The sequence below is a fragment of the Echinops telfairi genome, unplaced genomic scaffold, assembly GCF_000313985.2.
Source record: "Echinops telfairi isolate 266 unplaced genomic scaffold, ASM31398v2 ScPeMD7_7458;HRSCAF=8496, whole genome shotgun sequence".
Classification (NCBI taxonomy): domain Eukaryota; kingdom Metazoa; phylum Chordata; class Mammalia; order Afrosoricida; family Tenrecidae; genus Echinops; species Echinops telfairi.
Genome location: NW_022111358.1, coordinates 28,561,909 through 28,573,757, shown reverse-complemented (window position 1 = coordinate 28,573,757; position 11,849 = coordinate 28,561,909). Strand labels below are relative to the sequence as shown.

Here is an 11,849-nt window from a genome sequence, read left to right as displayed (position 1 = left end):
CCCATGCCTGTGAAAGCTGGATCATAAACAGGGGGACCAATGAAGGATGGATGCGTTTGACTTGCAGGGATGGTGAAGGATATTGAGCACAGTGTGGGCTGGAGGTCCATCCCCACTCCCCACCCCCTTGCTCTCTCTCCGTCAATCTTCCTGACTATTTGTACAAACACACACAATTTCTTGCAGTGCTAAGATTATGGACAAGTCATTTTCTTTATAATTTTCTGCATTCCCCAAATTTTAAAAATGAAGCTATAATACCTTATAATTAGAAAAGGAATGGATGTTAGGCTGTTTTTAAAGTTTACCCATACTTTTAATAACCTACTTCTCCACACTCTGATTTTGATCTTCAGAAACTCCACAGCTAAAAGAACGTTCCTAAGATTGAGGTCAGCTCTTTAAACAAGGAAAAGAAATGTTTTCTCAGCCAAATTGACCCAGATAAGGGTAAAGAGGAGAAAATTGAGCAACAGAAGAAGGGATGACTACATAGTACAGGCCTATTGTCACCCACTGTTCTCCACCCGGGATGGCATTGGAATCGTCATCGTCACATATGGTAATACTGTAAGTGTTTGGTGATACCTCATAACGCTGTGTTCTAGTGACAAATAGCAAGAGGAATCAGCTCAGGTTTAGCAAGGAACTCCAATAAAAGTTAATTAGGAGAATACGGACTCTTTACAGGCAGCTAAATGGCAAACCAATCAAAGGATAATGAGGACGTGAACATAAACAAGAACCAGGAAAGAAGCCTTCTGGTTGGACCAACACCCATTAGGGAGGGTATATAAGAGCCCCACAGGGAGGAGAGACATTCGCACATCGGAAGCCTCTTCTTTCTTTTCAACCAACCCAATAAAACCACAGATCCCCACCACCATGGTGTGCTGTGCTCCCCGCTGCTGCAGCGTCCCCACCGGCCCGGCCACCACCATCTGCTCCTCTGACAAGTGCTGCCGCTGCGGAGTCTGCCTGCCCAGCACCTGCCCACACACAACCTGGCTGCTCGAGCCAACCTGCTGTGACAACTGCCCCCCACCCTGCCACATCCCTCAGCCCTGTGTGCCCACCTGCTTCCTGCTCAACTCCTGCCATCCAGCCCCAGGCCTGGAGACCTTCAATCTCACCACCTTCACTCAGCCCTGCTGTGACCCCTGCCTCCCAGCTGGCTGCTGAGTTCCCAGGGCTGCTCTCTGGCCTGTGCCCGACGTGGAAGAACCAGCCAAGAAGTCTGAAGGCTCACCGAAAACTGGAACGGATTTAGTTTGCTTTAGAAAATGGACAATGGGTGACACTGTCACTGATAATCCTCTAACAACAAAAAACAAAGGGGGCGGGGGGACTAAGACACTTTCAATGACCACGTAGCTGGCATCAATAACCAGGGGCGGTTGGAACAGGTGGAACGCTGTAGACTTCTCACCGTGGTTCGGTTCCTTCCTATTAATGTGTGTCTTTCTTGGGTGCTTTCTTGGGGGATTCTGTTTCCAGTCTTGGGTGTCTTTCTGGAAAATGAGGAGGGCCTACAGGACCATCCAAATAAATTTCACATCTCTGGCATAACACAGATGTCTATCATTGCTTTTGTTGATCTCTGTCCATTCATTGGTGATTTCCTTACTCTAAACATCAGCATTAAAAGAAAAAGAACACAAAAACCTATGAGCACCTGAAAAACCGGAAAGTGGTCGCAGGAGATGCAAATATTTCTTGTTCTTGCTGTTAAGAAAGAAACATGAAACGGCCCAGCATAGAAGCCGGTTCCGTGTTTTGGCACATACGGAAGTGGACATTTTGCTAACTCGTCCTCCCCAAACAGGGTGCAAGGTAAGTTGGGGAAAAGGTGCTCTGACGCGGAGACTCAATAGGACGATGCTTGTCCATGGATCAAAGTGATGCGATCGGTGAGAGCAAGCTTAAGAAGGATTGCTACTGCGGTTCCAGTTCGCACATGCGCGGGTTTATTCCAAGTCAAGCATGTTGGAGCAGGCCTCTGCCATCTGCGCACGGCCCGAGAGCAGCTCCCCAGCAGTGGACCTGCCTGGGTTTCACCGGGAGCCTTCGGAGTAAAAAGACCAACCCAAAGGGCAGCTTCCAAGGGGATCGGTTAGACCACTTAAAAATTAAGGCAGAGTGCCCATCTGTTTGGTTTGGGGTGGAGATCGGCCTTGGCTGATGTTGGGTTTGATTCTCATTTCTCCTTGAGACGTCAGAGATCAGAGGCCAACCCCGCTGCCGTTAGCCGAGAGGCTGTGGACGAGCAGTGATAAAAGGAGCTCTCATCTCCACGTAAAGCAGTTGCATGCCGTCTCTGCTAAGTCTCCATGTGTGCGTTCATCCGGGAAGGAGGGGTGAGGGGACCCTTAGACCAGGACACAGCAAAGTCTGGAGGGACAGCCGGAGTGCGAGGCTGCTGAGAGAGGGCGACGGGAAGCAGCCGAGAAGAGCAAATGGGCACCAGGTTGAGGAGCATCATCAATGGCAAGCTTGGAGCGAAGAGTCACAAACCTGGATTTACCGTACATACTCGAGTCTAAGCCGACCCGACTATCAGCCGAAGCACCCAATTTTACCACAAAAACGGCATCAAAAATGTGCTGGAGAACTCGGCTGATACACGAGTCGAGACGGTATATATTTGTAACAGACCATGTCTGTTCTAGGGTAAGAGTCTGTCACAAAATGAAAGAACTGTGTCCCTTTTATCGTGACCCGGCATCTCTCTTTTCCTCTGGAAGTCCCTGGGGGGTACAAAGTTAGACACTCAACTACCAACAACAGAAAGGTTGGGGAATCAACCCCACTCAAAAATACCTCAGAATAAGAGGCTGGCTACCTGCTCCCCAAAGTTCACAGTCTTGAGAGCCCCACATTCTGAGTTCTACTCTGCCACCCACATTTGAATGCACTCAATAGCAACTGGTTTGGGCAGGTTTGGGCTCTTGCTTGCTTTGAAGTTCATTTATTTTGAGGCTGATGGCATGCTCTACAAACAGATGCTGGACAAATTCCATATTCTAAGGTGACAACTCGCTCCAGGTTGTCCGACAGCACCGCACTAATTAATCAAGACCACAACAAATAGTTCTTCCTGTGTACATCCACAACCACCAGCAATCAAGATTTGACAAATAGAGATTCGCTCGAGAGAAAAGGAAATATGTCTTATTGCAGCTGCAGCTACTTTAAAGTAATGACACCTTGCCGCACCTCAACCAGGTGGACCCTGTGACGCCCCGCCAAGACATGGCTGCGCCTCAAAGGTATTCTTCTCTCCCTCATCGGGTTAGTGGGGGGCTTGCCATAGCCCTTTAGATGTTTGTCATTTAAAATTTGGTTTTGACTCATGGAACACATGTCCTTTGCATGATGGCATCAATATGCTATGAGTCACTCTAAAAACTGTCAAGACATGCATGTTGATTTTAACAAAACCCAAACTCACTGCCCATTGAGTCCCTTCTGACTCATAGTGATCCCGCAGCACAGACTAGAATTGTCTTCTACTCTATCAATCATTATGAACGTCAAAGAGCTCATCTTTCTCCTGTGGTAGAACGGGTGGGTTCGAACTACTGACCTTGTGGTCAGCAGCACAACTCAGAACCACCAGGCCTCTAATCCAACATGGACAGTGAGTAATAAATACATCCTGCGAGATCAGTTTAAGCCATCCTCTACGCGGTCCCTTGTTTGGTGTTTTCCAAATAATTAGGTGAATTATAAATAATTTAGAAATCATGAACTGTGTTCAGGATCATGAAAATGTTTTAACTTTTTCAGATTAATGTTCTTTCCTCAAAGGATCTCAGATGTCCTTCGGGGGATTTTCCCCGTTACCATTGAAAATGAAATGGCTAGCCATCATTACAGTGGAACCAATCACGCTAAATAATGGAAAAACAAACCCAACTGACTGCCATCCAGCAGATACGGGCTCATAGCCACCATACAGGACAGAGGGGAACTGCCCTGTGAGTTTCCAAGATGGTAACTCTTTACAGCAGTAGAAAGCCTCCTCTTTCTCCCTCTGAGCAACTGGGGGTTTTGAACTGCTGACATTGTGGTTCGCAACCCACCTCATAACCACCGTGCCACCAGGGTAATCTACAGGGCCCTCATCAGGAGGGGGCAATCGTCCGAGAAGGACATCCTATTTGGTAAAGTGGAGGCCAGTACAGCCATGGGGACCCTCAATGAGACGGGCCAGCATGCAGATGGCAGCCTCAATGGACACACACGTACCAGGGCCTGCACCCTTTCCTTCTGTTCCACATCGGTCACCGGGAGTCAGAGACAGCTCGGCGACAACAGCATGCCCCAAGCAAGAAGTACTTTCCATCTTTCCGTGAGACGTATGAAGAGTGTCAATCAAGTCACCGCCATCAAATCAGATCGGACTCGTCGCGACCCTATAAGACAGGGAGGAACTGTCCCTGTGGGTGTCCACGGCTATCAATCCTATGGAAGCAGAGCCTGCCCCCCCCCTGCCCCCCACGGAGCAGTCACAGGTCTCAACTGGTGGCCTCAGCAGCCCAGGGTGTCATCACCACCTCTGCCACCAGGGGTCCTCGTATGTTAGCCTCGACGGCACAAATTATACCCCAAGGTTACACCATGGGATCTTTCAATCTGCACCCAGAGAGATAGGTTCACACGTAAGCACAGGTGTGCATCCACACATGCTTCCCACCAGGTGCATGCCTCCCTCTTTTCCATGGTAAACATTGATAATCACACTGAACACTTTTATGGCGATGGCATAAACAAATAAATATCCTTGAATGAGTTCCAATATTAATTTACCAGGAGAGGAATATATTCCTCATAATTAGATGTTTCATGAGCAAATGTTTTTCATACCAAAATTAAGGTACTGTGGACCCATGTCAAACTGTTAAATATATTGCATACAATCTGTATATATACTTTATATAATGGTAAATACCATGTGGAAGGCACAGTCAGATAATAGTTCTGTGTACTGTTCTTATAACATTAGATCTTTTTAATAAATAATTCTCTTTAAAAATATTTTACCAGGAGATACCATTTTAATTGCACATGATCCAAATGTGGACAACTATTGGGGGGTTCCCCCCCCCCTTTGTAATCAATTATACTTGTCACACGGACTGGTCACATGTTGTCATTCTGCCCATACTCTGTCAAAAGGCCTATGGCTGCCGTGCAGATTTTTCAGAAGCAGGGATCTTCTCCTCCCCCTACATGGACGTGGTGTCAGTCCTGATTCAGTAACCTGAAGTTATCCCGCTTTTATGAGGCATAAAAACTCCTCCTCCACAAATAAGCAGGACTAATGAAGTGTTCTTGGCACCCACACAGGGAAAGAAAACATCCGGAGGAGTCTGCAAGGGCCCATTTGGGGGGGCTATATAAAAGTCTCAGGGGGGAGAAGACTTTTGCAGTCAGGCAACAAGTTCAGCAGTGCATCTCGGACCTTCAGCTCCAGTAGGATGGCTTCAGATTCTTCTCCCGCCAGCTGCTCTTCTGAGTCTGGGGCGCGGCCTTCTGAGGGTCCTTCTGTGTCGACTTGTTCCGTGGAAACGGCTGGTCTCCCTAAGGCCAGTGCTACATCTCGGTGCCACACCCCCAGCTTCCCAGCCAGACCTCCCTCGTCGACTGGCTGCCTGACACCGTGCTACTTGGCCAGGAGTTGTCCGATGCCTTACGTGGTGGGGAACTGTGCTTGGTGTGAGGAGGGGGCATTCAACAGCCATGAGAAGGAGACCATGCAGTTCCTGAATGACAGGCTGGCCAACTACCTGGAGAAGGTGCGGGGCCTGGAAGAGGAGAACGCGGAGCTGGAGTGCAGGATTCGAGAACAATGTGGACGGGAAATCCCCTCCGTGTGTCCTGATTACCAGTGTTACTTTGACACCATCGAAGGACTCCAACAAAAGGTCAGCCACCCTGCTGCCCTGATGTCTGTTTGTCCAGCCTGTGACTTGCTTGATTCTTATATAAGACGGTATTTTAGGGGTAAGGAGAATGAGGGACCCGGGAAGTCGTGGAAAGAGCACTAGAGTAACAGGAAGTATCAGTATGAGGCCGGTGCAACCGCTTATTAATTGTGTCCCTAATAAAGTCATTTCCCTTTAGATTATACCTTCATCATTTATGAAATGATGGAAAACTGCTTTGCATCTAAAATCACTTCTTATGTAACACTGTACGGATCATTTTCAACCCTGAAAGTAAAATGCCATCTTTCTAACCATCTAACTTCACCTCGTAACCATGGGCTTCTTGTACTGATGAATGTCCACTGTTCCCCCTGGGGGATCTAGCCAGTCCTAACCCAAACTGCTTCTCGAGAAAGATTCGACTGCATGCAACCAACAGGCAACGTGGTAAAATGTCTTTGGAGTCCCTAAAAATAGCCATTCTCCTTTCTCTGCTTTGTTGTTAAATTGACTTTATTTTTCCCTCACACATGGTATATTTAATCAAAAAGGCAGGATCAAAGCTATTGCCTATCTTGAGCCTCATATTTCAAAGGATAACTAGATACGTAGCTAGTGAATGAATAGTCGCGTCAGCTTCTTCCCAAGAATCATTCATAACTTGCTTTTCCAGATCCTGTGCACGAAGGCAGAGAGTTCCAGACTGGCTGTGCAGCTGGACAACTGCAAACTGGCTGCCGATGATTTCAGGTCCAAGTAAGTCCAATTTTCCCTTGAAAGTAATTTGTGGCTCAGCTTCTCTCTCTCGTTCTCATTCAATTTTTTCTCTCTCATAAACACCCTCGGCACAGATCATGTCTATTTGTGTCTGTTTTTAAGCTAATCTTTTTCATAACACTCGATTTTACACCTACCTGGGATGTGAAAACAGAAACGATGATGCGTGACCCAAGTCTATGTTGATCCCTCGGTGCACCCCCAGGACTTTGCCCCAGGCATCACAACGTGAGCATCGGGCAGCTCTCTCTTGTTCTGTGCAGGTACGAGACGGAGCTGTCCCTGCGGCAGCTGGCAGAGGCCGACATCAGCGGCCTGCGCAGGATCCTGGACGAGCTGACCCTGTGCAAGGCCGACCTGGAGGCCCACATGGAGTCTCTGAAGCAGGATCTCCTCTGCCTGAAGAAAAGTCACGAGGAGGTGAGGAGGCTGACAAAAATCCCAGGAGGGCTCTAAGAGGGACGGCGCCAAACGGATGGTTGTCGTGCTGAAGTACAGAAAGTGAACTTGCGGGAGGCGGGACCAAATGACTCCAGGCGCTCCTGGTAGCTGCCCAGTCTGATCAGAGTAGCGTGCCTTTGGCTGTAGATGTGAAACCACTGTGGTTGTGAGGTGCCCTCCCGTCTGTTAGGACTCATAGCGACCTCATGCTCAGCCGAGCAAAACACTGCCGGGTCCTGCACCCTCCTCACAGAGGGTCCTATGCTGGAGCCCACTGCTGCAGGCCCTGTGGCCATCCTGGGAAAGCGCCAGACTCCTCATTTGCCATTGTCTTTATGGAGAAGCTGAAGCTGAGAGACCCCACAAATGGCATTCCTTGGAGGCTCTCTGTCACCCCTAATTTCAATCCAAAAGAAATGACAATCGGATGGAGAAGCACTGACTACAGAGTCCACGTCAAAAAGGGCTATCCATGTCCTAGTTCTACATGACTCTAAATTCTCTATACCCCCAATGATCAAACATGAAATGCGCGATCGCCTACAATGAGGCTGAAAAGGAAATGTTGAATGATATAAGAAAGAATTTTTTTTTTCTTTGAACAAATGGTGATGATGATAATAATAATAGTTAACATTCAGTGAGAGCTTATTAGGTGCCAAGTCTTCTTTAAGCAGTATATTTGTGTGTGTGTGTGTGTGTGTATAGTTCTTCTACATATATAAATCCTCCTATTAAAATGCCTCTAGAAAAGAGACTATTATGATATTCATTTCTCAGGTTGAAAATATTGAGGCACTTGTAAAGTGATGAAATTCAGACCACCTGAATCTAAATCCACACTTCTGTTTGTTTGTTTGTTTTTTAATCATTTTATTAGGGGCTCATACAACTCTTATCACAATCCACACATATATCAATTGCATAAAGCACATTCGTTGCCCTAAATCCACACTTCTAACGACTGTTTGGAAATCTACAGTAATAGGATGCCATTGGGGTAAAATCCTGCCAGGTGATTGCCCCATGCCCCACCCGCACCCCCACTTTGAGTCATCATACCCCGTTTCCACTTTCAGGAGGTCAACGTGCTTCGTGGGCAGCTTGGTGACCAACTCAGCGTGGAGCTCCAAACGACGCCCCCGGTCGACCTCAACAGGGTCTTGGATGAGATGCGTGGGCAGTACGAGACGGTTCTCGCCAACAACCGCCGAGCCGTGGAGGAGTGGTTTGCGGCCCAGGTGAGCCCCTGGGGCCACGTCCACAGCAGCTGCCAGATGTGGGTCTGCTCCGTGCTCTCTAACCGAGCCTGTGTTTCAGACGGAGGAGCTGAGCCAGCAGCAGCCGTGCAGCTCGGAGCAGCTGCAGGGCTGCCAGCCGGAGCTCTTGGAACTGAAGCGCACCGCCAACGCCCTGGAGATCGAGCTCCACGCGCAGCGAAACTTGGTGCGTAAGGAAGACAGCTGTTTTGTGGGACACACCCCGAGATGCTCTCTTCTCCTGTGGGACAGAGGGCCGAATGTCCATTCACAGGGCTCCCATGGCCTGGCCCTTCCCGAGCCCTGCTTGGGTGACCCAACGAACTGCTAACCACAAGGTGGGCCGTTCAAACCCACCAGTCACTCCTCCAGAGAACGAAGAGACTTTCTCCTCCTTTACAGAGTATCGGCCTCGGAAACCCACAGGGGCCGTTCGAACCTGCCCTCTAGGTCTCTGTGACTCAGAATGGACTCGGTGGCAGTGAGTGAGTGAAAGGCAGGAGGAACAGGTCAGCAGCTCGTCTTGCCTCAGCAGGTGCCCTGACCTCTTCCCCCCTGCACTTGAGCACAATCCCACAGCACCTGCCCCAAACCAAGAGGGGTCGAGCCCTGTCTCCAAGGCTCTCCGCCTGGCAATGAAACACTCTGGGTTCAGGCAAAAGTCCCAGACTCACCAGCGTCCCTTCATTCCTACAGGGAGGCTAACGCTCCCAGGACCGTGCACCCCTCAGTCGGAGCCTTTGCCGCAGTCCCGCCAACCACAAGGATGCCATACATGCAGGGAGCTACACCCGCCAGCTCCAGGCAGCGCCCCTGTGTGGGACATGTCAGTGCTGTGGAGAGGAATTAGGGGAGCCATCGCTGTACCTTCATCCTGGGCAGGGCCCGAGACTAGTTTAGTCCTCACAATAACCTTGTGGGGTCAAGGCTTTTACTAACTCTATTTTACAGATCAGAGAACAGGCGCAGGCGGTTGGGGTCCTACAGCTCTAAGAGGCAAAAGTTAGAGTTGAGCCCAAGTGGTTTGACCCAAGGGCCTCTTTTGTTGACCATGATATGATACACTGCCACTCTCCCCCAGGAATCCATAACCTTGTCCTCTTAAAGCTACAGAACCACGTGGCGGGTTGCGGTCATTATAGCGGTGGTAGCAACAGTTTAACTGTTCTAAGAGTTTTATATAAATTTCATTTATTGAACTCTCACAATCATCCTATGGGAGACATGCCTTGTATCCCCATTTTGCATATGATTAGAATGAGGTTTATACCCTCATTAAATTCCCTTGGTCCATCAACCAGGGATGTGAGTAATCTTTTCCTCAGACAGTGTACTTTGGAAAGCAGATGGCTGCAGATAGAGTTCGGTGAAAATTTAGCACTGTACTATTTGTTTTCCCTTTTGACCCATATTTTAACTTGTTCTAACAAAAACAAACACTGCCGTCGAGTTAATTCTGACTCGTTGTGACCCTGTAGGACAGGGTAGGACTGCCTCCATGAGTTTCCCAAACTGTAACTCTTTCCAGGAGTAGAAGGCCTCATCTTTCTCCCACAGAGTATAGTGGTTTTCAAACTGCTAGTCTCATGGGTAGCAGCCCAAGATGTAGTCACCATGCTACCAGGGCTCCTTCTGCTTCCCTTTGAAGTGAGGATTTTCTGTTTTATTTTGTTGTTGTTGTTTTCTTATGAAACCCAGGTAAATCTATAAAAACTAGCTTAATCGTTTCTTAGGGCATTATGGCAGGGTAGGTGGGGGGAAATGGGGAGCTTATAATAATGAATACAAGAAGGAAGCACATGTTCTAAAACTGTGGGTGCGCAACTCTTTTTAATATAGTGAGACCATCGAATGGCATGGTCCGTGAACTGCACATCAACACTCTGCTTTGTTTTGTTTCCAAGTGAGGCTGGGAGAGCTGAGTCACTTTCCCAAAGCCATATCGCTTGGAAAGAGCTGAGCCAGGACGTGAGCACAGACTGCAGTCCGGAAGGTTGTCCTGCAGCCTTCTGAATTCCTTTTCGGTCTCCGACAGACAGACTCTCTGGCATGCACTGTGGCAGAGACTGAGGCCCAGTACAGCTCCCAGCTGGCCCAGATGCAGTGTCTGATCGATAATGTGGAGGGCCAGCTGGCCACGATCCGCTGTGACCTGGAGCGGCAGAACCAGGAGTATGAGGTGCTGCTGGACACAAAAGCCAGGCTGGAGGGTGAGATCAGCACGTACCGGGGCCTGCTGGAGAAGGAGGATCGCAGGTAAGTGCCACACGGGGTGGTAAAATCCTGCAAATCACAAAGAAGGGGAAAGTGTGGCGCTAGTGAATGTCAGAGAAGCCCGCGGTCCCCAGGTTCTGCCCACGGTCTAGCCTCTCTTCTTAGAAGCAATCTGCTGGGGGAAATGGCTAAGGTTAACACACCCAGGATGGCAGAAATGTCCCGAGAGATTCTAAAGTTCTAATGCAGAGCAAGTGTCCCACCTAACATTTCGTTCTACAAGTTTCTCTTCGCTCTGATTTTGCGCCGAAGAAAAATCAGCCACCCGACTAGTACAGCCTTGACCAATGAAGACGGACACTGGACGTGGTGTTCACGCAGCATCTTTGCTGTGAGCACGCGGGACCTGTTCCCAGTGGGTCCAGGAAGAAAAGTGGCTTAGAGGTTGTCATCCTTCGTGTTCTTAAGAGTATCATTCGGAAGACGAATGTTAGCCTGCACTTTCCCAGCTGACATGTTCTCAAAGCTTTTCTTTGTTCAGCTTTGTTTCTAATTCTTTTCCCCCAGAATTCCTTGCCACCCAGGTCCCACCACGTGCACATCCAGCAGCGTCTGCGAGCCCCGCAGCACCCGTGAGCCCTGCTTGGCCTATGTCATTTGCACAGTGGAAAACTGTTGTGCTTGAATGGCCGCCACTTGTTGCTCTTGAAGGAAGCTGGCGGAGGCAGGCAGGCAGGCAGCCCACCCACTGCAGGTTCCCAGGAAGGAAATGGACCCTCAACCAGCGACAGCCAAGCCTGGCACCCATGTCAGGGTGGTGTTCGTGTCCTAACGCTGTCCTCTGAGCATCCTCCGTCTATTCTGTTTCATCGTTGATTCTTTCCTGTCTGCTGCTTTGTGGTGTTCTTAGAATCCTTAAGACTTTCTTGCTCGCCTCCAAATAAAAGGCGCTTCATTCCTTTGGGATGGTCAATATAGCTTTGTAGCTCAGAATGTTGCTATGGTCCTCTACGTCTTCTACACAGCCACTGGACCCGAGGGGAACCATGTGGATGTCAGCCCACGGTGTGAGCTTGCCTAAACCCTGGCTGAGCATCTTTCAGTTCCTCGAGTAGAGGAAATGAACTCATGCACGGGAAATTTCATGTCTAATAAAAGAGAGTTCTGTGACTCTTTCTGAGAGGAGATTTAGGAGTAAATCGCAAAAAGCTTCATTTTTAAACAT

The 11,849-nt window shown here is 48.9% G+C and overlaps 2 protein-coding genes across 2 annotated transcripts; both read left to right on the top strand.

Annotated features, from left to right (window-relative positions):
- Nucleotides 1–885: 885 nt before the first annotated feature.
- LOC101647229 (keratin-associated protein 3-3) lies at nucleotides 886–1,182 on the top strand. The gene has a single exon (XM_004707145.2). The coding sequence runs from the start codon at nucleotides 886–888 to the stop codon at nucleotides 1,180–1,182; it is 297 nt and encodes a 98-aa protein (XP_004707202.1).
- Nucleotides 1,183–5,483: 4,301 nt separating this feature from the next.
- KRT40 (keratin 40) lies at nucleotides 5,484–11,309 on the top strand. Its single transcript, XM_004707144.1, has 7 exons — nucleotides 5,484–5,930; nucleotides 6,607–6,689; nucleotides 6,974–7,130; nucleotides 8,231–8,392; nucleotides 8,472–8,597; nucleotides 10,446–10,666; nucleotides 11,192–11,309. The coding sequence occupies exons 1-7, from the start codon at nucleotides 5,484–5,486 to the stop codon at nucleotides 11,307–11,309; spliced, it is 1,314 nt and encodes a 437-aa protein (XP_004707201.1).
- Nucleotides 11,310–11,849: the final 540 nt, after the last annotated feature.